This window comes from Pristis pectinata, chromosome 34, assembly GCF_009764475.1.
Source record: "Pristis pectinata isolate sPriPec2 chromosome 34, sPriPec2.1.pri, whole genome shotgun sequence".
NCBI classification, from domain to species: domain Eukaryota; kingdom Metazoa; phylum Chordata; class Chondrichthyes; order Rhinopristiformes; family Pristidae; genus Pristis; species Pristis pectinata.
The window spans coordinates 5,974,678-5,999,632 of NC_067438.1; the positions used below are offsets into that span (position 1 = coordinate 5,974,678).

At 50.2% G+C, this 24,955-nt stretch overlaps 1 protein-coding gene across 8 annotated transcripts in view; it reads right to left on the minus strand.

The window, feature by feature from the left end:
- Positions 1 to 24,955, minus strand: part of LOC127586119 (discoidin domain-containing receptor 2-like) — a 119,972-nt gene that overhangs the window by 13,297 nt on the left and 81,720 nt on the right. For 6 of the 8 annotated variants that reach the window (XM_052043968.1, XM_052043966.1, XM_052043967.1 and 3 more), the window contains 9 exons: positions 24,614 to 24,800; positions 20,409 to 20,655; positions 18,846 to 18,983; positions 13,866 to 14,035; positions 11,184 to 11,391; positions 9,114 to 9,221; positions 6,903 to 7,147; positions 4,275 to 4,402; positions 1,205 to 1,402 (listed from right to left, as the gene is read on the minus strand). In XM_052043968.1, the coding sequence (XP_051899928.1) occupies positions 1,205 to 1,402; positions 4,275 to 4,402; positions 6,903 to 7,147; positions 9,114 to 9,221; positions 11,184 to 11,391; positions 13,866 to 14,035; positions 18,846 to 18,983; positions 20,409 to 20,655; positions 24,614 to 24,800 (1,629 nt within the window). The remainder of the gene's footprint in view (positions 1 to 1,204; positions 1,403 to 4,274; positions 4,403 to 6,902; positions 7,148 to 9,113; positions 9,222 to 11,183; positions 11,392 to 13,865; positions 14,036 to 18,845; positions 18,984 to 20,408; positions 20,656 to 24,613; positions 24,801 to 24,955) is intronic. The other 2 variants (XM_052043973.1, XM_052043972.1) reach the window with 2 other exon arrangements.

Below are 24,955 nucleotides of genomic sequence, written 5' to 3' on the forward strand. Positions count from 1 at the left end.
ATCTGCTGGAAAAACTCAGCAGGTCGAGCATCATCTGTGGGAGGAAAGGAACGAGGGTGGATTAATGGGTCCTGACTCAGGATTTCAACCCAAAACGTCAACAATTCCTTTCCTCCCACAGATGCTGCTCGACCCGCTGAGTTCCTCCAGCAGATCGTTTGTTGCTGTAATATCTGGAATGGGTGGGTTTTCCCATGAAGCACGGTTGGACAGACCAGGCTTGTACCTGCTGGAGGGTAGAGGAGTGAGTCCTGATTGAAACATACAACATCTTGAAAGGTTTTAACAGGGTGCATGTGGAGAGGATCTTGTGGCAGGATCTAAACGTAGGGGTCACCCGTTTAAGACGGAGATGAGGCAAGTTTCTTTCTTTCAAGGGTCACGAGGTTTTTGAACTTTCTTCCTCAAATGGTGGTAGAAGCAGAGTCCCCAAATATTTATAAAGTGCGAGACAGATTCTCGATAAGCAAAAGAGGTGAAGAGCTATCATGGGATTGGAGAAATCAGGTGCCAATCAGATCTGACCACTGGATCTAACACCAGAGTCACAAATCTCACCAAGAATTGCAAAGAATTCTGTTCACCCAAGCAACTTAGCACAACATAAGTCGTCCCTCTAGGTTAATGCACAGACTCCTGCCCACCGATCAGAAGAAAGCATTAAAACACACTGGCTAAATAATGGGGTGAGAGTGTCATAATTCCCTCAGCCAATGCTAAGGTACACATGGTATCCCTTGGTCAACAATGGGGTTCTCTCCAGGTTAATAATGGGTTACAGGGGACTCAGCTGGGTCAATAATGGAGATCTCCATTTGGTCAATAATGGGGGAGTCTTCCTTGATCAATAATAATAGCCTGGTCTCCCCAGGCTAATAATGGATTATTGGTGTCTCTACTGAGTCAATAAGAAGGTATGGAGGTCTTTGTTGGGTCAATAAGGTGAGTTCTCTCTGGATCCATACTAGAAATCTCCTCAGATTGATAATGGGTTACACCGGTCTTCTCTAGGTCAGAGGTCTTAGTCAGGGCATTAATAGCTCCCTAACAGTGGGTTACAGGGGTTGGTAATGAGCCACAGAGGGGTCTCATGGGTCAACAATATGGGGTTTCCTTCGATCAATAATGGGGTGTTTCCCAAGTCAATAATGAGTGTACGTACTGTGTATTTTCTCTGGGTCAGAAAGGGGGTTCAGTTGCTAACCTGATGCTCGGGATGTTGGTTGCCGTTGCAAATTTGTCTCCTAGCTCGTGCTGGCTGAGGAACTGGTTGAGATCACCGTTCTCCATGTACTCGGTGATCATACAGAGTGGATCATCCCTCACGCACACACCCAGCAACCGGATGATGTTGGGGTCTTTTAGCCGGGACATGATCTTCACCTCCTTCAAGAAGTCGTTCCTGTTTTGGGGGGGGGGGGGGGGGGAGGACATGTGTAAAAACAAAACGACCTTAACAGCAACACGCTCTGCAACAACCTAGATCACCCACCAGGTAAGAAAACAGCCATCAATATGGCACAGGGGGTGGCCATTTGGCTCACCGACTCCATGCCAGCCCTATATCCTATCCCCTCTTTCCCTTGTTGTTTGGCCATTATTTTTCTTTTTGAATACGTCGATTGGCTCCATTTTCACCACCCGTCCAAGCTGTTCATTCCAAAGATTTTCATAAGAATGTAAGAACATAAGAAACAGGAGCAGGAGGAGGCCATCTGGCCCATCGAGCCTGCTCCGCCATTCAATAAAATCATGGCTGATCTGGCCGTGGACTCAGATCCACCTACCTGCCTTTTCCCCTTGTCCCTTAGTTCCCCTACTATGCAAAAATCTATATAACTGGAGCTCTGCTAAGGGAGCAATTTACCTCTGTTTGCCCTGTGTAAGCCAGCCATCATCTTGCAGTCCGCTTAAACTTTGCTCCACAGAGAAGGGTCTAACCTTGCCCCACATCCCTGGAACCAGTCCCCTTTAGAACCTTCACATCCTTCTTAAAGTGGAATGACTAGTATCGGATACAGTTATGGTTCAACCAATGTTCTGTGCAGATTTACCATAGCTTCCCTGATTTTGTACCCATGAAGACCACTGACACATTGCAAGAAAGTGTATTAGTTGATAGCACAATCAATTTAGAACAAGATGTGTACATTATATTTACTGTATATATTATGAATAAAGTACCTTTGAAATTAAAAACCTAGATATAAATATAACACAAGTATAATATAAATAAATACAGATTTATGATCTCAATAAGCCTTAGAAAACTTTCTTCCCAGATGCCCTGGAGAAAATTCTGTGACATTTATAACCAGTTCCCTCCATTCCCCCACACCTTTTACAGCTTGGAGCCTTCAGCACCAGACACCCAGTTCGATCCTGACCTCTGGTGCTGTCTGTGTGGAGTCTGCACACTCTTGATCTCCCAAGCTACCTTGTTGTGGCCCTTGCACTTTATTTGTCTACCTGCACTGCACTTTCTCTAGAGCTGCTACACTATCTTCTGCATTCTGTTTTCTTCTTACTACCTCGATATACTTATGTATGGCATGATCGGACTGGATGGCATGCAGACAAAAGTTCCTCACTGTATCTTGGTACATGTGGCAATAATAAACCAATTCCAATGGTTGGGAACGCCAGGGGCTCGAGAACGTATCCTGAAAAACTGGAAGCAGCAAGGAGGGTGGCGGGAATTAGGAAATCTCTCTCGCAAACGCCAACTGATGCCGGGTCAGTTGTGATTTAGTTCTGACATTAATCGCAGGTATTCGGGAGACAAGAGGGAGTCAGGGCGGAGATAAGCCAATGGTCCCAATACGGGCCAAACGCCGGCAAATTGGACTAGCTCAAGGAGGCACCTTGGTCGGCATGGACCAGTCGGGCTGAAGGGCCTGTTTCTGTGCTGTGTTACTCTGTGAATGGTGGATCAGGCTCAAGGGCTGAGTTATGCCTCCCTGTTCCTTTCACATTAAACAAAAGAAAGAAATTGTAGGAAGAGAGAAGGAATTGTAGGGCTCTGTGACAAAGGGTCACCATTCAGGGCCCTTTTGTCCTTGCACACAAATTGTTCAATAACGTGTTAAAACCCCATGAACTCAAGAGTCTGAGAGATACGGCAAGGAAACAGGCCCTTTGGCCCATCGAGTCAATGCTGGCAATCAAGCAGTCATTTTCTTTTTCACTAACCAATGTACTATCCCCACATCCCCATCAACTCCCCCCACATTCCAGCATTCACATACAACAGGGGCAAATTTACAGCGGCCAATTAACCTACCGACTGGAATACCTTTCCGATGTTGGAGGAAACCAGAGCACCCGGGGAAAGCTACGTGGTCACAGGGAGTGCGTGCAAACACCACACAGACATACCGGAGGTAAGGATTGAACCCAGGATGCTGGAGCTGTCTGGCAGCAGCTTCACTATTTACTTTAAGCTTGTAATCATTGTTGCATCATGGCCTGGTACGGCAATTCCAGCACACAGGAACGCAAGAGGCTGCAGAGAGTAGTGGACACAGCCCGGTCCATCAGGGGCACAGCCCTCCCCACCACTCACAGCATCCACAGGAGGCACTGCCCCAATTAGGCAGCATCTATCATCAAGGATCCCCCAACCATCCGGGCTATGTCCACTTCTCACTGCTACTGTCAGGCAGGAGGTACAGAAGCCTGAAGTCACACACCACCAGGTCCAGGAACAGCTACTTTCCTACAACCATCAGGTCCTTGAACTGACCTGCACAACCCCAACCCTACCTCAGCAACTGAACACTATGGACCACCTCTTGCACTCCCATGGACTTGTCTGTCTTTGTTTTTTTGCGCTAAGGTCTTGATTTTGCACAGTCTTTTTTTCCCTCCACCCCCCCCCCCCCCGTATAGTATAATTTTATGTATAAAATATGTACAATTTATATTCTGTGTGCTGTCTATACTTATGTGCCTGTGATACTGCTACAAGCAAGTTTTTCATTGTACCTGTACCTCACCGTACTTGACTTTACTAAATAATGGTGTGTTACTGTTACATTATGGAATAACATCACCTGTTATTAATATTTTACCAGACATCCGCAATCATATATTTTAGAATATTTATGAATAAAGTTATTTTGAAATAAAAGAGTGCAGAGTGCTTTTAAAGGGATGGTTGTAAGCAAAGAAACACGATTAAAGACAGGGTATTTTAAGCTCAGAGGAGTTGACTGGATCTGCAAGGAAAGGGTAAGGAGAAAGCAATGGAGCAAACAAGGTAGCAGACCTACCTGGCATTCTTGGTGGCATCCGAGCGCAGCATCTTCACAGCCACCATCAGGGGGCGGCCTTTCCGGATGTTGAGAGGGAAACCCAGGCCTTCCAGTTCCTGAGGGTTGTCCACTTCGCAGAGGTGAACCTGCAGGAGGAGGAGGAGGAGAGAGCTTGTTGGCTTTGGGTTGCCACCAGCTCACCGATTTCTGCCCCGAGACCACCCCTGCATTTTTATCTGGCCCTGGAGAAATAGCAGAGCCTTCGTTTATGGCACAGGAGTACGCTGTCGTTGTGTTCACAGGGCCAAAAAAAACCAAAAGCCCTCTCCAGTGGCTAGCAGTGGCAAGATAGGCTGAATGGTCTCTTTCTATGCTCTTGGATTGTGTTAAACTAACTGCACAGTGTGAAGTCAGCTCACTGCTTGGTGAGGGGAGGCCATTCATTGACACAGACTGGCCCCCTTCCTACCCAGGAGAGACCCCTACTACAGACCCAGGGAGAAACCCTGAACCCCACTTTTGACCTGGGGAGATTCCCTGTACCCCATTGTTAAACACTAGACCTCCAGTTTTAAACCCCTCATTATTAACACAGGATGTCCCACTATCATTGACCAATAAGAGACACCCAGTAACCCATTCTTGGCACAGGGAGATCCCACTATTAATGCTCCAAGGAAGGCCCCTACCCCCCCATTACTGTCTGAGGGGAAGAGTCCCTATACACCAGTACTTATTAACGAAAAGCCCCTGTCCACCAATACTGACAGAGGAGACACCCCCAACCCAATATTAAACTGGGGATATCCCCACATTATTGAATAAGGAAGACCACACCAACACTCCCCATTGTAACCCAGAAGAGCTCCTGATCACCATTATTGACACAGGGTGACCCCTACCTCGTTTATTGACCCCAGGAGGCCCCACTAACTCTTCACAAGGTCCCAGACCCTTTCCTATTACTGACCCAGGGAGCTTGCTCCATATCCCATCACAGACCATCCAGTACTTGAGTGAATCTACACAACCTGTGAATGGCAGGGCCCTGGGGAGTGTTGTGGAACAGAGGGACCTAGGAGTGCAAGTGCATAGTTCGCTGAAAGCAGTGTCACAGGTAGATAGGGTGGTGAAGAAGGTGTTTGGCACACTGGCCTTCATCAGTCAGGGCACTGAGGATAGAAGTTGGGAAGTTATGTTGCAGTTATATAAGACGTTGGTGAGGCCACACTTGGAGTATTGTGTACAGTTTTCATCACCCTGTTATAGGAAAGATGTTATTAAACTAGAAAGAGCGCAGAAAAAATTTACCAGGATGTTGCCTGGACTTGGGGGCCTGAGTTATAAGGAGAGGTGGTGTAGACAAGGACTTTATTCCCTGGAACGTAGGAGATTGAGGGATGACCTGATAGAGGTCTCTAAGATCATGAGGGCACAGACAGAGTGAAAGCACATAGTCTTTTTCCCCAGGGAGGTTGGGTGCTAAAAACAAGAGGGCATAGGTGTAAGATCAGAGGCGAGAGGTCTAAGAGGGACATCAGGGGCAGCTTCTTCATGCAAAGGGTGGTGCGTATTTGGAATGAGCTGCCAGAAATAGTGGCTGAGGCAGGCACATTAGCAATGTTTAAAATCCATCTAGATAAGTACATGGATAGGAGAGGTTTAGAGGGCTATGGGCCAAACTTGGGGAGGTGGGACTAGGTCACTGGGCAACAAAGTTGGCGTGGATGAGTTGGGTCGAAGGGCCTGTTTCCGTGCTGTATGACTCTATAACACTAATCACTACCTCAGTATAGCAACACTATGACCACATTGCACTATGATGGGCTTTGGTTTTTTCTTCTAATTATGTTCTTTCTTGTATAATTTATGTTGTAAATTTATGTTTTTCTTCTGAATATTGTGTCTCTGATGCTGTGTGCCTGTGATGCTGCTGCAAGTAAGTTTTTCATTGCACCTGTGCACACATGGACTTGTGGCAATAAACTCGACTTTGACTTTGAACAGGACAGTTGACTCTTTGGGTCGAGATGAAGGGTCTCGACCCGAAACTTTGACTGTCTTTTTCCCTTCTTAGATGCTGCTTGACTTGCTGAGTTTCTCCAGCGCTTTGTGTGTTGCAATGGAAAGGCTGAGGTTGTTTTCCTTGGAGCTGAGGAGGCTGAGGGGTGACCTGATAGACCTGTACAAAGTTATTGAGGGGGATTAGAGAGGGTAGATGGTAAAAATCCTTCTCCCCATGGCAGGGCTGCCTGACAGAAGAGGGTTTAAGATGAGATGGGAGGAGGATTAGAGGGGATCGGAGGTGGAGTTTTTCTCCCCGCACAGAGGGTGATTGCAATCAGGAACACACTGCCTGAGGAGTTGGTGGAGGCGGAGATTCTCACAACATTTACGAAGTATCTGGATGAACACTTGAATGGCCAAGGCAGAGAATGTGGGGGTATAACAGGTAGCATGGACTTGTGGGCTGAAGGGCCTTTTTCTGTGCTGTATGACTGTCAAAGTCTAAAAACTCTGCAGAGAACTCAAACTTTATACCAACAAATTGATTGCAGATTGATTGATCTCTCCCCAACCCTCCCCCCTCAGCTCTGTGGAACCCCCTTCCCTCACTCATACTCCCCCCCACCCCCATCCACTTACCTCCCCGAACTGGCCCTCCCCCAGCTTCTCTCGGAAGACGAGGCGTTGCCGCGGAAACTCGCCGACGGCGACGTCCTTCCCGGCCAGCGTGTCGATGGCGACGGCGGGGACGGCGTAGGTGTTGTTCCCGGTCACCCCCTGGAGGTTGATGATGTCTGCTTCAGCGTAGTGGGGCACGCTGTTCGGGAAGCCCGTCTGGACGGCCATCTTGGTGAGGTCGGGCTCTGCATACTCCCCATTGCATGCTGGGAATGGAAAGCCGAGGGATAGGGGTCAAGGGCAGCCCGAACCGGAACAGGGGAGAATCCGCGTTCATCCGGTGAAGCCGTCTGTGCACAATGGGCGTACTTTATTGCTTTGGAAACACAGTGACTCCTGTGAAGTTGCACAGCTAATTGCCAAATTGTGCACAGCAAGAGTCCACAGTGAGACGACGGCTGTTCAGGTGATGTTGGTCGAGGGGAACCATTCACTGCATCCATTTTACAGATCATGCCCAGAGAGAGAGACAACAATTTAAAACTCTCTGGTCTGGCAACTCTTGTGATCTAGCCCAGTTTGGATCTGCAGTACAGATCTGTAGTAATGAATTAATTCTAAGACCTAAGATATACAATGTAAGGCATATAAAATCATGAGGGGCATAGACAGGGTGAATGCACTCAGTCTTTTTCCCCAGGGTTGGGGAAAATCAAGAACTAGAGGGCGTAGGTTTAAGGTGAGAGGGGAAAGATTTAATAGGGACCTGAGGGGCAACTTCACACAGAAAGTGGTACATATATGGACTGAGCTGCCAGAGGAAGTGGTTGAGGCAGATACAACAATAACATTTAAAAGACATCTGAACAGGTTCACAGGAAACACTGGCAAATGGGACTAGCTTGGATGGGGCATCATAATTGGCATGGACTAGTTGGCCCAAAGGGCCTGTTTCTGTGCTGTATGACTCTTTGAACTAAGATCTGTACTAACCTGTGGCTAACTAATCTACCAGTGTGACTTTTGCAATCTCAGGCAACAGCGTTTCTGACTTATGAAAACCTTGGGTTACCATAGAATTATAGAACAATACAGCGCAATACAGGCCTGTCGGCCCACCATGTTGTGCCGACCTTCAAACCGCACCTAAGCCTATCTAACCCCTTCCTCCCACATATCCCTCTATTTTAAATTCCTCCATATGCTTATCTAACAACCTCTTGAACTTGACCAATGTATCAGCCTCCTCCACCACCCCAGGCAGCGCATTCCATGCACCAACCACTCTCTGGGTGAAAAACCTCCCTCTGACGTCTCCCTTGAACTTCCCACCCATTACCTTAAAGCCATGCCCTCTTGTATTGAATATAATATGGACCCTTTCATGACTTGGGGAGCATCTCTACTTAAGGAACAGTTCGCCAGCTCAGAGGAAGATGATTGGGGGCAATTTCTATGGTCCAGATTTTCTGCGGTCTGGCACCAGTCAAGTCCCAAGGGTGTCGGACAAGAGAGTTTCAACCTCTATTTCCCCTGCTGGGGATGTCCTGAACAGGTTAGTGCTGAAATGAGGCCATTCAGCCCGATGGGTCTGATGCTGCCTCCTCCCCCCCTTCTCCAGCCCCATTTCTTGAAGCACATTTGCCTCTCCACCACTCCCACTTCCTCCTGACAGGAAGGCCTTCCAATCAACCGACCGGGACCATCTCCAATGGCGACCTGTCAAAGGTCAAACCACCACAGTGCCGGGAAGAAGGAGTTGCATTTATATAGCAGCTTTCCTGATCCCACTAACATCTCAAAACAGTCAATGAAATTCGACAAGAGAGGGGGAAGGGGTGGTGGGCGAGGCATTGGATTGAATAGTCTTGGAATCCACACACAAACCGGTGGCTGTTGTGGTCATGGTTACTAAGGTTACGTGTTTTCCCAAGTCCCCTATCATGAACCAATCCACATCTGCAGTGGTGGGATTCGAACTTGGGTCTCTGGATCGTTTGCCCAGGGTCCTAGATTACCAGACCAGCAACATAACTGCTGCTCCATTACCATATCCTAACTCGTGGCCAGAGCGGTTAGTTGGAGGTTCCCACTGGCTGCTCACAACCTTGCCCTACCCCAGCCATCCATTCCCCACCCACCAGCCCTATCCCACCCTCTCTCCCCCCCCTCCTCCCCACCACCCCGTCCCAACTCAACCCAACTGCCAGCCCAATTTGGCGAGGTCCTTACCATCGGTGTTGATTGGCTTAAGCTGGTCCTTAGAGCAGCCAGGGCCTCCAATCGGGTGAGGGTTTGCGGAGAGTAAGAGGTGATAGGCTGGGTTGTTTAACAGGAGAGCTGTCGGAGAGGAGGGAACACAACAAGGGTGGATGAACAATGAGGGCGGAAGGAGGAAAACAAGATGGAGGGGGGAACAGACATGGGTGGGGAAGGGAGGAGGTGGGGAGGGCAGGGGGTGGACAATACAATGCTAGGGGAAAGCCTCCGGTGTCCCAACTCCTGCAGCCTTCCTCCCACCTCCCCACTTGTCCAATCACATTGCACCCAATGCCCAAAAGGCATCTGGTGCTTCTGGGAAAGGGAACTGACTGCGAGGTGGCATGTCATTGGCCCAAAGCCCAGACCAACAGCACAACTCGAATTGAAAGCCAGACCAATCGGATTCCAGAACAGAAACAGGGTCCAATGAGGTTCCCCTTTCCATCTCCTCCTCCTCCCAATCAGTACAACCGCTGAACGTTGATTAGACAGGGCACAGTTCCTGTATCCAATGGGGGAGGAGAAAAGATTCCAGCATCCAATCGCGCAGGCCTGGTGCTCCCTCTATCCAACACTGAACCAGTCAGGGTAAACATTCACTTTCCTTACCCATCGCTCACCCTATCACCTGTTGAGTACGACGGCTAACCTGGTTTAATACCGGTTTAAACAACAAACAATCCACTGGAGGAACTCAGCGAGTCAAGCAGGATCTGAGGGGTGGAGGAGTTGTCCATGTTTTGGGTCGACAGCCTGAACCAGGGTAGGTTGGTTTTGTGGGGCTTTGACCTGAAACATTGACAATTTCTCCCCCTCCCCACACAGATGCTGCTCGACCCGCTGAGTTCCTCCGGCAGATCGTTTCTTGCTCCAGATCGCAGGGACTGCAGTCCCTTGTGTCTCTCTTTGTTCCTTGTGACGTTGGCTGAGAGATGAATACAGTACACCTCCGATAATCCGGCATCCGATTGTTCGGAGCTCCTGACAGTCCTGCATCTGGCTCACTCCCTAGTCCAGAATGTGAGGGTGGGAGGGACAGGTCAAAGAGTGCAAGTGGGGTGTGCAGCCGGAACAGGGCTCTGGATTTTGGCACTGATGTGTGACTGGAGCTGGGATTCGGAGAACTTGTCATATTTCCTGCTCCTTTTAAATTCTCTGGCTTCACCGGAAAACTTATTTCACTTATTTCACCACAGTGTGACGTGTTAGAAATAAAAAGGGAAAATTAAGCTGTGTTTGGGTATTTGTCCGGAAAATCTGCTTTCCCAGCACCAGATCCCCTGGGGACGCCAGACTTTCGGAGATTTACTGCATGCGACACACGAGCCCCCCCCCCCCCCCCCCCCCCCAACCCAGTTCTGGACCCCAACTCTGGCTCTGGACGTACACAATCCGGAACCCTCCCCCCAGCCCCGGCTCACATTCCAGACTGCTGAGTGAGCCAGATGCCAAACCAGTAAGATATCCGGACAATTGGATGCCGGATTATCGGAGTTTAAGGGTAGACAGTCAAAATCTTTTTACCCCAGGGTAGAAATATCAAGTACTAGATGCATTTAAGGCGAGAGGGGGAAAGTTCAAAGGAGATGTGCGGGGCAAAGTCTTTTTTAAATGCACAGAGAGCAGTGGGTGCCTGGAACGGGCTGCCAGGGGTGGTGGTGGAGGTAGGTACGACAGTGGTGTTTAAGAGGCTGTTAGATAGACACGTGACTATGCAGGGATATGGATCATGTGCAGGCAGAAGGGAGTAGTTTCCTTGGCATCGTGTTCCGCACAGACATAGTGAGCTGAAGGGCCTGTTCCTGTGCTGTACTGTTCGATGTTTGTGGCCAATAGTCTTAGCTGCTTCTGGAAAACCCTGGCAAGGGGCAATTGGGGGCAGACACAAAGGCTTCCTCGACCAACACCATCCAAAGCACATCGACCGGCCGTGGATCTCATCCACTTTCCCGTGGGGTCACTCCCACCCAGATTCGGCAGGTCAGCTTCACGACAACCCCTTCCCCACAGTTCACCCCCCCCCCCCACCCCATGGCTCACCCACGCTGTCGGCCGCTTGCGGCAGCTCCGGAAGCTTCATCCGCAGCCTGCTGGGCTCTTGGTATTCCAGGTCCCCGGAGTTGATCCGCTCGTACAGGTTGGAGTGGCGGCTGGCGGCTCCGCCGGGCTGCGTGTTGTTGATGACGATGGTGTCGCCGGGCACAGACAGACGCACGGTCAGGTCCCCGTCCGAAATCCGCCGCTGAGCCTGGGGGGGGGGGGGGGGAGACGCGGAGGAACAGGCGGATTTAACAGATGGTGCCGGGAAGAGGTGGGGGCAGGGAGGGAATCCCATCCCGTGATCGCCCCCCACCCAGAGAAACTGCTTTTCTCCCCCTCCACACCCCCACCGATAACCCAGCCCCTACCCAATCACTTCACTGATCATTGACTTCAGGCAGGGGAAGGAGGGTGAACATGTGCCAGTCTACATTGGTGGAGAGAGCCAGTCACTTTAAATGGGCGTTAACATATTGGATGACTTATCCTGGGCCCAGCACACAGATGCATCCACAAGGAAAACACACCAGCGTCTTTACTTCCTTAGAAGGTTAAGGAGGTTCTGCTTGTCACCAAACCCACTAACGAACTTCTGCAGATGTACTGTCGAAAGTATCCTGACTGGTTGCATCCTGGTCTGGTGCAGCAATTCGAAGGGGCAGGAACGCAAGGAGCTGCAGAGAGCCATGGACTCTGCCCCGTACATCAAGGGCACATCCCTCCCCACTGTCAGTGGTATCTACAGGAGGTGCTACCTCAAGAAGGCAACATCCATCATCAAAGATCCCCACCATCTGGGCCGTGCCATCTTCTCACAGCTACTGTCGGGCTTGAGGTACAGAAGCCTGAAGTCCCACACCACCAGGTTCAAGAACAGCTACTTCCCTTCAGCTATTTGGTTCTTGAACTAACTGGCATAATCCTAATCACTACCTCAGTACAGCAACACTATGACCATCTTGCATGCCAATGGGCATTTTTTGTTCTAATTGTGTTCTTTCTTGTAAAAATTGTGTACAGTTTGTTTAATTTGTTTTTCTTATGAACATTGTGTCTCTGATCAGATCAGATATCAGATATCTTTATTAGTCACATGTACATCGAAACACACAGTGAAATGCATCTTTTGCATAGAGTGTTCTGGGGGCAGCCCGCAAGTGTCGCCACGCTTCCGGCGCCAACATAGCATATCCACAACTTCCTAACCCATACGTCTTTGGAATGTGGGAGGAAACTGGAGCACCCGGAGGAAACCCACGCAGACACGGGGAGAACGTACAAACTCCTTACAGACAGTGGCCAGATTTGAGCGCTGTAATAGCGTTATGCTAACCGCTACACTACCGTGCCTGATGCTCTGTGCCTGTGATGCTGCTGCAAGTAAGTTTTTCATTGCACCTGTGCACACATGTACTTGTGCATGTGACAATAAACTCAACTTTGACTTTGAATCCCAGCTCTAACATCCCACACTGACTGCAAATATTGGCTCTAAGTCAACCAGATCACAGGTTCAACCCATCAAGCTTCCCATTTCTGGAAAAAACTCAGCTATCTACCACACTTTCCCAATCGTCAGAACCTCCACCTTGCTTGGCTGGCAGTGAGGGGGAGGTCCCTCCCTGTCAGATCCCTCCTGCACAGTCGGAGTCTCACTCCCAGTGCACACTGCCCTCGGGACAGCCGCGATGAGGATGAGATGATTGCCCACCTCTTTGTGGACTGTGGATTTGCAAAGAAGGTCTGGAGAAGGATGCAAGGCTCCTGCTCGAGCTTCACTCCCAGCAGCTGCGTAACAGAGGACACTCTGATCTATGGGCTGTTCCCAAAAACACCCACCGAGACATACATCGGGTGCTGCTGGAAGATCATCAACTCGGTGAAAGACGCCCTTTGGTCTGCCCAAAACTTGTTGGTCTTCCGGTAGAAGACTGAGACATCCAACGAGATGTCTGTGAGGGAACGCTGCTGACTGGCACATTCCAGGCTGCAGGAGTACGTGCTGAGGGATGCACTGAAGCTGGGCGCAGCCAATGCAAAGGCTCGGTCGGGAAGGACCACAGTCTAGGGTTCTGCTGCCTCTGAGGGGCTGGGTCCTGTGTAACAGTCCCGCAAACACTCAAGGGGTGTATTGGCCAGAGGCCACGTGAGTGACATTGGTGCTTTGTACATAGAATGTATTAACTTGAAGATACTGCAAATGTATAGACCTAACAATACTATGAATGTAGTCAGGACGCATGTAAAGAAAGCCATGTACCGTTTTGTAGTTCCTGTAAATATTTTTATGAATGGTTTACTTTTGAAATAAGCAAAAGGAACTTCCTTGCTCCTTCATTGATAGAAGTCTCACTTCCACCACAACCTTCTCACCTCTGCCCTGAATGACCTACCCCTTGTTTAGAGACTGTTCCCCCTGGTTCTAGATACTCCAGCCCAGAGGAAGCATCAAGTCCACTCTGTAAAACTTCATCTTCACTAATTTTCCCCTTTACAAAGACATTCGCTAACCCATTGGGACATCGTGTCCCTTCACGCATCTGCCTGCTATTTACAGACCCTTCTCCCCCTCCATTGAAACCCTCAGGACCTTTGGAATAAGTTATGGTCGCTCCTGTTAACCTCCCGTCCCTTCTCCATCAGCTCCGAGTGCTTAGGCAATAGCAGAAGACTTAGATCTACCTTCCCGAGGATCTTCTTCCAGTACTGTCGCCACAGGATGATGAAGATAACAATCAGGAGGAGGAGGATGATGGCCACCAGGCAGCCAATCAGCATGGAGGTGTTGCTGTGGTCGGCCTTGGCAACGGGGCGGCCAGATTCCGGCGAGATATTCATGGACGAATCCAAGTCTGGGATGGCGAGAGAAGGCAGCACGTTGGAAGGGCGAAGGGTTTGAGGAGCATTACCGTCACATTTCCTTACAATACTGGAGGGGGCCATTTGGCCCATCGTGTTCATGCCGGCTCTCGGAGCAATCCCATTCCCCCACTTATTTCCCTGTGATCCATTGTCTTTCACATCCATAAGTTTCCTCTCCCACCCGATCTCCTGCCACCCACCTACACCAGGGCTATTCACCATTTAGACCATAAGGCACAGGAGCAGAATTAGGCCATTCGGCCCATTGACTCTGCTCTGCCATCCGATCATGGCTGATTTATTTTTCCCTCTCAACCCCATTGTCCTGCCTTCTCCCCGTAACCTTTGACGCCCTTACTAATCAAGAGCCTATCAACCTCTACTTTAAGTACACCCAATGACTTGGCCTCCACAGCCATCTGTGGCAACGGATTCCACAGATTCACCACCCTCTGGCTGAAGAAATTCCTCCTCATCTCAGTTCTAAAGGGACGTCCTTCTATTCTGAGACTGTGCCCTCTGGTCCTAGACTCTCCCACTACTGGAAACATCCTCTCCACATCCACTCTATCCAGGCCTTTCAATACTCGGTAGCTTTCAGTGAGATCCCCCCCCCCCCCCCAACCTTCTAAACTCCATCAAGTACAGGCACAGAGGCATCAAACGCTTTAACCAACCCCTGGCCCACATGTCTGGAGGACCACAGGGAGAACATGCAAACTCCACACAGACAGCGCCAGTGGTCGGGATCGAACCCAGGTTGCCGACTCTGGAGGCAGCAGTTTTACTGCTGCGCCACTGGGCTGCCCTTGAGAAGGTGCAGGAAAGAAGTAGGACAACAGTTCCAGGAAGGAGGGGTTACAAGGTTAGAGTGGAACAGCTGAGTTTGTTCTCCCTGGAGCAAAGGCAGTTGAGTGGGAGATACGAAAGAGGCGGGTATTGAACATAGAACACTACAGCACAGTACAGGCCCTTCGGCCTATAACATTGTGCCGACATTTTATCCTGCTCTAAGATCTATCTAACCCTTCCCTCCCACATAGCCCCCTATTTTTCTATCATTCATGTGTCTATCTAAGAGTCTCTTAAATGTCCCTAATGTATCTGCACCCACAACCTCTGCAGGCAGTGCGTTCCACGCACCCACCACTCTCTGTGTAAAATACATACCCCTGACATCTCCTTTTTACCTTCCTCCAATCACCTTAAAATTATGTCCCCTCGTGTTAGCCATTGTCACCCTGGAAAAAAGTCTCTGACTGTCCACTCGATCTATGCCTCTTATCATCTTGTACACCTCTATCAAGTCACCTCTCATCCTCCTCTCCAAAGAGAAAAGCCCTAGCTCGCTCAACCTGTCCTCATAAGACATGCTGTCCAATCCAGGCAACATCCTGGTAAATCTCCTCTGCACCCTCTCTAAAGCTTCCACATCCTTCCTATAATGAGGCGACCAGAACTGAACACAATACTCGAAGTGTGGTCTGACTAGAGTTCTATAGAGCTGCAACGTCACCTTGCAGCTCTTGAACTCAATACCCCGACTAATGAAGGCCAACACACCATACGCCTTCTTAACAACCCTATCGACCTGTGTGGCAACCTTGAGGGATCTATAGACGTTGACCCCAAAGTCCCTCTGTTGCTCCACACTGCTAAGAGTCCTGCCATTAACCTTGTATTCTGCCTTCGAATTTGATCTCCCGAAGGCAAGGCAGATAAAAATAAAACTCTTCCCAAAGACCTAGATTTAAGGTTTCTGCGAGGATCCGAGCTTGGACATCAGTGAGTGGAAGTCAGGGAATAGAATCAGGAATAGCCATGGCACAGAAGAAGATTATTTGGCCTGTCAAATCTGGAGTCATAGAGTTATATAGCAGGGAAACAGGCCCTTCGGCCCAACGCGTCCATGCTGACCAAGACACCTGGCTAAGCTAGTCCCATTTGCCTGCGTTTGCCCCATTTCCCTTTAATCCCTTCCTATCCATGTACCTGTCCAAATATCTTTTGAATGTTGTAATTGTACCCGCCTCTACTACTTCCTCTGGCAGCTCGTTCCATAGACCCACCGCCCTCTGTGTGGAAGAAGTTGCCCCTCAGGTCCCTTTTAAATCTTTCCCCTCTCACCTTAAGTTCATGCCCTGTAATTTTAGACAACCTATGCTAGTTTTATTTTTATCTGCCTTGCCTTCGGAAGATCGAATTTGAAAGCAGAATACAAGGTTAATGGCAGGAATCTTAGCAGTATGGAGGATCAGAGGGACCTTGGGGTCCACGTCTATAGATAAGATTAGATAAGATCTTTATTAGTCACATGTACGTCGAAACACACAGTGAAATGCATCTTTTGCGTAGTGATTTTGGGTGGCAGCCCGCAAGTGTCGCCACCATAGCACGCCCACAACTTCCTAACCCGTACGTCTTTGGAATGTGGGAGGAAACCGGAGCACCCGGAGGAAACCCACACAGACACAGGGAGAACATACAAACTCCATACAGACAGTGGCCGGATTTGAACCCGGGTCTCTGGCACTGTAAAGCATTATGCTAACCACTATGCTACCGTGCCTCAAGGTTGCCACACAGGTCGATAGGGTTGTTAAGAAGGCGTATGGAGTGTTGGCCTTCATGCGTCGGAGTACTGAGTTCAAGAGCTGCAAGGTGACATTGCAGCTCTATAGAACTCTGGTCAGACCACACTTCGAGTGTTGTGTTCAGTTCTGGTCGCCTAGTCCCTGCTGCCCTGTAGGTGATCATCCCATCGAGTGCCCATCCCACTCCCTGCAGAAGCAGCAACTGGTTCCGTTGGTGCCACATCATACCGGACCATTCGGGGGTCCAGAACCCACTGCTAGAATGGACGGTGGAGGCAGAAACCCTCCCCAAGGCTTATCGGTGCACTTGAAGAGCCGTGACCTGCCCGGCCTCTGACCCAGTGCTGGGAAGTGGGAGTCGTTGGGTCAGAACATAGAAGAGTACAGCACAGGAACAGGCCCTTCGGCCCGTGATGTTGTGCTGAACTAATTAAACTAGTAATTAAATGCCTAACTAAACTCACCCCTTCAGCCTGCACAAGTTCCATATCCCTCCATCTTTGCACGTTCATGTAAGAGCCTCTTAAACACCTGTATCATATCTGCCTCCACCACCACCCCAGGCAGCACATTCCAGGCACCCACTGCTCTCTGTGTAAAAAAAACTTGCCCCGCACGTCTCCTTTGAACTTTCTTCCTCTCACTTTAAGTGCATGACCTCCAGTAGTAGGAATTTCAACCCTAACTATGCCTCTTATAATCTTATAAACCTCCATCAGGTCTCCCCTCAGCCTCTGCCACTCCAGAGAAAACAACCCAAGTTTGTCCAACCTCTCCTGACACCTCATACCCTCTAATCCAGGCAGCATCCTGGTGAACCTCTTCTGCACCCTCTCCAAAGCCTCGACATCCTTCCTATAATGGGGGCGATCAGAACTGAATGCAATACTCCAGATGTGGCATAACTAGAGTTTTATACAGCTGCAACGTAACTTCCTGACCCTCAAACTCATTTCAAGTTGTTCTTGTCTCTCGGCTGGCACAGAAACAATGGGCCGAGTGGCCTCTGTCTGAGATTCCATGCTGGTACAACGACTCTGCTGCACCTGTGCCTGCATTGAATGGGAAGGAGTGACAGGCTCCGACGTATCAATGCGGTTTGCCCCATCCCCCACACTGTAGGAGCAGGAGTAGCCCATTCAGCCCCTCAAGGTTATCCTGTCAGTCAATATGATCATGGCTGGTCTACCCCAGGCCTCATCTCCTCGCCACTGCCACCTCCCCATTGTCCTCAATTTCCTCCCAAACTTTCCAAAATGTATCCAGTTTAAATGACCCCCATCATCCCACCTCCAGGGAAGAGAGTTCAGAGGTTCAAAAATCTTTGGGAGAAGAAATTCTGATGCTCCTTATTGAATCTTCACCGTAACTACACTCCCTCTCCCAGCCACTCCTACCTCCTGCACAGTCTCCAGGAGACTTAATATAATCCCGGGGAATTCCGGGGGCCAATCTGAGAGTGTTGGAAGCCGTCTTCTCCGTGGAGACACAGGAGACCGCAGATGTTGGAATCCGGAGCGGGAAAAAATAACAAACCACTGGAGGAACTCAGCGGGTCGGGCAGCATCTGCGGAGGGGAATGGACAGTCGACGTTTCGGGTGGAGACCCTTCGTCTGGGCTGAGAGAGTAGAGGGGAGATAGGGGCAGGGGTGGGGCAGAGAGTAGAGGGGAGATAGCCCTCGATGGGGCAGGGGTGGGACAAGCGACAGGTGCATCCTGGTGAGGGTGGGGGGGTGACGGGCAGACGGAGGAGGGAAGGGGTTGGAGGATGGCAGCAAAGGCCGGGAGGTGATCGGTGGAGGCAACGAAGGGTTGCAGATAGTGGAGTCTGACAGGAGAGGAGGGCGGAGCATGGAACCAAGTGAAGGAGGTGGGGAGGGAAGTTGGGAACAGTGGGGGAGAGGGGAGGAGTGTGTGACTGGTGGGCGGACAGAGAGGGTGGGGGAGGTAACTAAGGAGGGAGGGGAGGAGGTTCTTCTTAATGGCACCTTGGAATTGAGAATGACTGGTTTCCACTCTGGTTTTGTAACTGATGAGGCAGACATGGGACTCTCAGACTCTGGAGCTAATGGGGCAAGGGGTGGCTGTCGGCGGGGCGGGCAGTAGCCCCTCCTGCTGAGCTTCCCCGTACCCGACACGAGACGCATCACTGCCCTCCAAATGTGAATGATGTCAGGGAGAAGCCCGCCCCCTGACGCATGTTACCTAGGTTACTGACGGTCGGGGTCAGGCCATTCATCGGGTGATTGGCGGTGGACATTCTGACCGGCGGGATTAAGGTCCCCCGTTCCGGCGGGGCGGGAGCACGTGGCTTTAGATCCGTGTGGGGTGGGGTGGTGGAGCCTGGGGAGAGAGAAACAGGTGAGAGACGTGTGTGGCAAGGAGCAGAGGAGTCACACAGCAGGGAAACAGGCCCACAGAGTGCTTGCCGACCATCAAGCACCCATTTACACCCATAATCTCACTTTATTCTCCCTGCATTCCTCTCTACTCAACCCACGTCAGATTCTACAGTAACGGGGCTCTGGGAGGCAGTGAGGTCTAACTGGACTCCAAGATGATGTAGCGAGAAGGGGAAGCAGGGAGCTGAGGGGAGATGGACCCATCCTCCACCAGCGATGGAGTCCGTCCCACGCAGAGCGGGCAGAGTGTGGTCCGGGACTGGCATGGGCACAACAACCACCTCACATTAACCTTCACTGGGAGCCCGTCTGCCCACAACGGTTCCTGGGCTCGACAGACTCCCAACACAAGGTACGGAGGAGGGCCACGTCCCCGGGTGGTCCGAAGGTAGGGGGGTGGTTTTGGATTATGGGAAGCATGGGTTGAATGGGTGGAAGCTGAACCTGTTTTTTAAGGGTCCAGGAGCCACAGACTAATAACCAAGTGCCAGGAGTGCATGTAAGCTCTTCAACAGGCACACACAACCACAGAACTACACAGAGAGAGAAAGAGAGAGAGAGAGACAGAGACAGAGAGAGACAGAGAGAAACAGAGAGAGAGACACACACACACAGAGGTGCGCACACACACACACACACAAGCAGAGAGAAACAGAGAGAGACAGATGCACACTCAGAGAGGCACACACACGCACACACAGAAAGACACGGGTGGGAGGGAGGTATGGTGTAGTGACGTGACCCCCCCCCCCCCCCCCCCACAGTTGCTGGGTTAATGCTTCATTTCAGGTTTGAACCCCAGTTCACCAGTGGGGCTGGGGGCCAAAGTGGGCACCCGGCGGGAGCAGCGAACACTCGGTTATCGGGCTCATCACTGACCGACACTGTGGAGGTGTGGGGAGTCTGCAGACCATGAATGGAGACAGCGGTCAGGGTGGGGACGCACCCCCCCTGGGACAATGCTGAGGGAGAGGGGTGAGGTCTGGTTAACCGGTACCTTTGCTTAGCAGACCGATGTCGCAGGTTAAACCAACCCTCTCCGTACCCGGAGCCAGCTCAGAGGTGTGTTATTATGTAGGTATAATAAAGAACTACAGTTCCCAGTAGGCAATGCAAGGGGTCACATGGGAGGAACAGGAAGTGGCTGTAAAAAGAGAGGGAAAGCCAGCCAGTCTGGTGTTGATTAATAAATGTTCAGATGTTAAACCCACAGGAAGTTTGTCTCTTGATGAAGAACAAACATAACAAGGGGTAAGCCTGGGATCTTGGGGACTGTCGGAACAGGCTCCAGCACCTGAACGGCCAATCCCACCCCAATCCGGGGGCTCATCTCCCGTCCCGCCCAGCCACCGCAGACAGCTCCTACCCAGGCGGAAGGTGACCTCGCTGAACATCATCCAGGAGTCGGCGAAGTAGAACTTGCAGCGCACGGTTTGGCCGACCCGCTGATTCAGGGGCACCTTGACGAAGCGGGCACTGGGGTTCTTGTCATCGTGGACCATGGTGGTGCTGACGGGATCCGGCTCCCAGGGACCAGTGGCACTCGCCTTAAAGAAACAGTCCACCTTGCTGAACACCTTCACGCGGTGGGTGAACATGTTGTTACAATGGACCTGGGACAGAAGTTTCAGCAGAGAGACGTTAGTCACCAGACACATCCATCTTTAAGGTGAGAGGGGGTAAGTTCAGAGGAGATGTGCAGAGCAAGTTTTTTTTAAACAAATGCGCTGCCAGGGGTGGTGGTGGAGGCAGATACAATAGAGGCATTTAAGAGGCTCTTGTTTAAGAGGCTAAAGAAATTCAGTTTGTCCCCTTTGACTCTCACCAACTTACAGGTGCTCCATAGAAAGCATCCTATCTGGATGCATCATGGCTTCGTATGGCAACTGCTCTGTCCAGGACTACAAGAAACTGCAGAGAGCTGTGGACACAGCCCAGCACGTCACAGAAACCATCCTCCCCTCCTTGGACTCTGTCTTTACCTCTCGCTATCTTGGTGAAGCAGCCAGCATAATCAAAGACCCCACCCACCCAGGACATTCTCTCTTTTCTCCTCTTCTATTGGGTAGAAGATACAGGAGCCTGAATGCACGTACCATCAGACAAGGTCAGCTTCTATCTCACTGTGATAAAACTATTGAACGGTTCCCTTATACGATGAGATGGACTATGACCTCATGATCTACCTTGTTGTGACCTTGCACCTTATTGCATTGCACTTTCTCTGTAGCTGTGACACTTTACTCTGTACTGTTACTGTTTTTACCTGTACTACATCAATGCACTCTGTACTGACTCAATGTAATTGCACTGTGTAATGAATTGACCTGTATGATCAGTTTGTAACACAAGTTTTTCACTGTATCTTGGTACAAGTGACAATAATAAACCAATAGGAACATGAATGTGCCGAGAATGGAGGGAGATGGACCTCGTGTAGGCAGAAGGGATTAGATTAGTTAGGTGTTTAACTAGTTTGGCACAACATTGTGGGCCGAAGGGCCTGTTCTTGTGTATCCATCACCTCCCGGGACATGCCCTCTTCTCGTTACTACCATCAGGGAGGAGGTACAGGAGCCTGAAGACCCACACTCAATGATTCAGGAACAGCTTCTTCCCCTCCACCATCAGATTTCTAAACGATCCATGAACCAATGAACAAGACCTCGTTGTTCCTCTTTTGCACGATTTATTTATTTTTGTATCTTATATTAATCTTTATATCTTGCACTGTACTGCTGCCACAAAACAACACGTTTCATGACATGTGTCAGTGATAATAATTCTGATTCTGGTGTTCTATATTCTATCTGTGCTCCAGTCATAGAGGGATACAGCACAGAAGAAGGCTGTGCCAAGTCTGTGCTGCCCCTCAACCACCTAGTTACACCAATCCAAATGTTATTCTCCCCTTATTCCCATCACCTCTTCTCAGATTCTGTCACCCACCCAACACACTAGGGGCAATTTACAGCGGCCAATTAACCCACTGACCCGCACGCCTTTGGGATGCAGGAGGAAACCGGAGCACCCGGGGGAAACCCACGCGGTCACAGGGAGAACAGGCAAACTCCACACACAGACAGGAAGGGAGATCAGGATCGAACCTGGGTCTCTGTCTGCTAGCTGAACCACTGTCCTGCCCTGTGGTCAATTGATCCAAGTTAAATGTGGTTTTGATTTTATTATCGATAATATATCTACTAATAGTTTCTACATTTTTTGAATTATGTGCATTTTATTCAACTGTTTCTTGGTGTCTATGTCATAGAATCATAGAGAGACAGGTCAGAAACAGGACCTTCGGCCCACTGTGTCTGTGCCAACCATTTCTCTAATCCCATTTTATTCTCCCCACATTCCCATCAACTCCCCCCAGATTCTACCCCTCACCCACACACTGGGGGCAATTTACAGTGGCCAAAACGTAGGGACTCCACGCAAGACAGCACAGAGGTCGGGATCGAATCCAGGATGGTATCTACCAACTATAGGACTCTGCTGCCCTGTAGTTAATGTATACAAGTTAAATGTGTGTTTGATTTCTTTATGCTGATAGTTTTACTGACTGATAGATCTTACTTTTTTTATAAATTATGTGTTTGTTATTCAACTGTTTCTGTCTCTCCAGTCAGGGTCACAGGGAGATACAGCTCAGAAACAGGCCCTTCGGCCCATCGAGTCCATGCCAACCATCAACCACCCATTTACACTAAACTATATTAATCCCATTTTCTACCATCACCATCCACCAATCCAATCGCCATACAGGCCCTTCAGCCCATCGAGGCCATTCCAACCATCTATTTACACTAATTTACATTAATCACTTCTTTTTATTTCTCCCCACATTCCCATTGACTCCCCCCAGATTCTACTCCTCACCCACACACTGGGGGCAATTTACAGCGGCCAATTAACCCACCGACCCTGCATGTCTCTGGGATGTGGGAGGAAACCGGAGCACCCGGGGGAAACCCACGCGATCACAGGGAGAACGTGCAAACTCCACGCAGACAGCGCCGGAGGTCAGGATCGAACCTGGGTCTGTGTGGAGTTTGCATCAGAGGCATTTGATGGCACAAACTGTCCAAAGGTCCATTACGTAAACTTTTGTTTCCCCGTGCTGTGGACTACTTGCCAAGGGCCTGTTTCTGTACTGTGAGACCCTGAGTAAGAGGCTGAGGTGCATGCAGAGTTACCAGGGTGAAGGTGTTTGCATTTCGGGAAGACTAATCAGTATAGGACTTTCACAGTGAATAGCAGGGCCCTGGGGAGTGTTGTAGAACAGAGGGACTTAGGAGTACAAGTACATGGTAGAATGTTGAAAGGACTGGACAGAGTAGATGTGGTTAAGCTGTTTCCCTTGGTGGTTCAGTCCGGGACTAGAGGGCACAGTCTTAGAATTAGAGAGTACCGGTTTAAAACAGAAATGAGGAGAAATTTCTTTAGCCAGAGGGTAGTGACTTTATGGAATTCTTTGCCACGTACAGCAGTGGAGGCCCAGTCATTGGGGGCGTTTAAGGAGGAGATAGATAGGCATCCAGTTAGTCAAGGTATCATGGGGATAAGGCCGGAAATTGGGGCTGGATAGGAATAGTTTTAGTTTAGCTCATGGAGCACACTTGATGGGCCAAATGGCCTACTTCTGCTCCTTTGCCTTGTGTGATCTTGTGATGGTTCCCCAAAAGTGGCGTCGCAGGTAGACAGGGTGGTGAAGGAGGTTCTCGGCATGCTGGCCTTCATCAGTCTGGGCAATGAGTCTTGAAATTGGGATGTTATGTTGCAGTTGTACAAGGCGTTGGTGAGGCCGCGTTTGCAATATTGTGTTTAGTTTTGGTCAGCCTGCTATAGGAAAGATGCCATTAAGCTGGAAAGAGTGCAGAGGAGATCTATGAGGATGTTGCCGGGATTCGAGGGACTGAGTGATGGAGAGAGGTTGGGCAGGCTGGGACTTTATTCACCGGAATGTTGGGGAATAAGGGGTGATCAAATAGAGGTGTACAAAATCATGAGGGGCATAGGTAAGGTGAATACACGCAGTCTGTTTCCCAGGGTTGGGGAATCAAGACCTAGAGGGCAGAGGTTTAAGGTGAGAGGGGAGAGATTTAATAGGAACCTGAGGGCCGACTTTTTCATCCAAAGTGTGGTCAGTACAATGGAACGAGCTGCCAGAGGAGGTGGTTGAGGCAGGGACATTAACAACATTTAAAAGGTACTTGGACCAGGTACATGGATGGGAAAGGTTTAGAGGGATATGGGCCAAACGCAGGTAAGTGGGTCTAGCTTAGATATGACTAGCTTGGTCGGCACAGACCAGTTGGGCCAAAGGGCCTGTTTCCGTGCTGCATGACTCTATGACTTCCCGACGACCGATTTCAAGAGCGAACCTCGGCTGAAGGCATCGTCCATGGCTGTCTGTCCCTATGGATTTGGGTGGATCCCCCCAAGTCCCAGAGGGCATGAACGAACTCCAGGGAAGCGTACAAGGCAGAAGGGAAGGAAAGGAAGGAAAGGGGGAGGGCAATTGGCGGGTCGGCGTGATGTGGTCCGGACATCCTGCAGACTCACCTTCATGTAGTCGAACGTGCTGAGCTGCTCAAAGTGGAACTCCATCTCCACGTAGCCGTGGCCCAGTGTGCCGTTCTTCCAGCCCACGTAGTCGTAGCCGGGCCAGACCCGCAGCTCGTGGCTCTGGGTGAAGTCGTCCAGTCCCAGGACCCCGTCCGTCAGCTGCCCCAGGCCCCCGTAGTGCAGCCTGAGCAGAGGAACACGGTGAGAGTGGGACCAAAGGCAGGAAGGCACACTCTGCCTGCAGATCAGTTGTGAACTCGCTCAATGGGCCAGCAGGCTCGAAGGGGGCCAAATAGCCTCCTCCACCTTGCCTCGTGCAACTCCCCAGCATTTTATGTG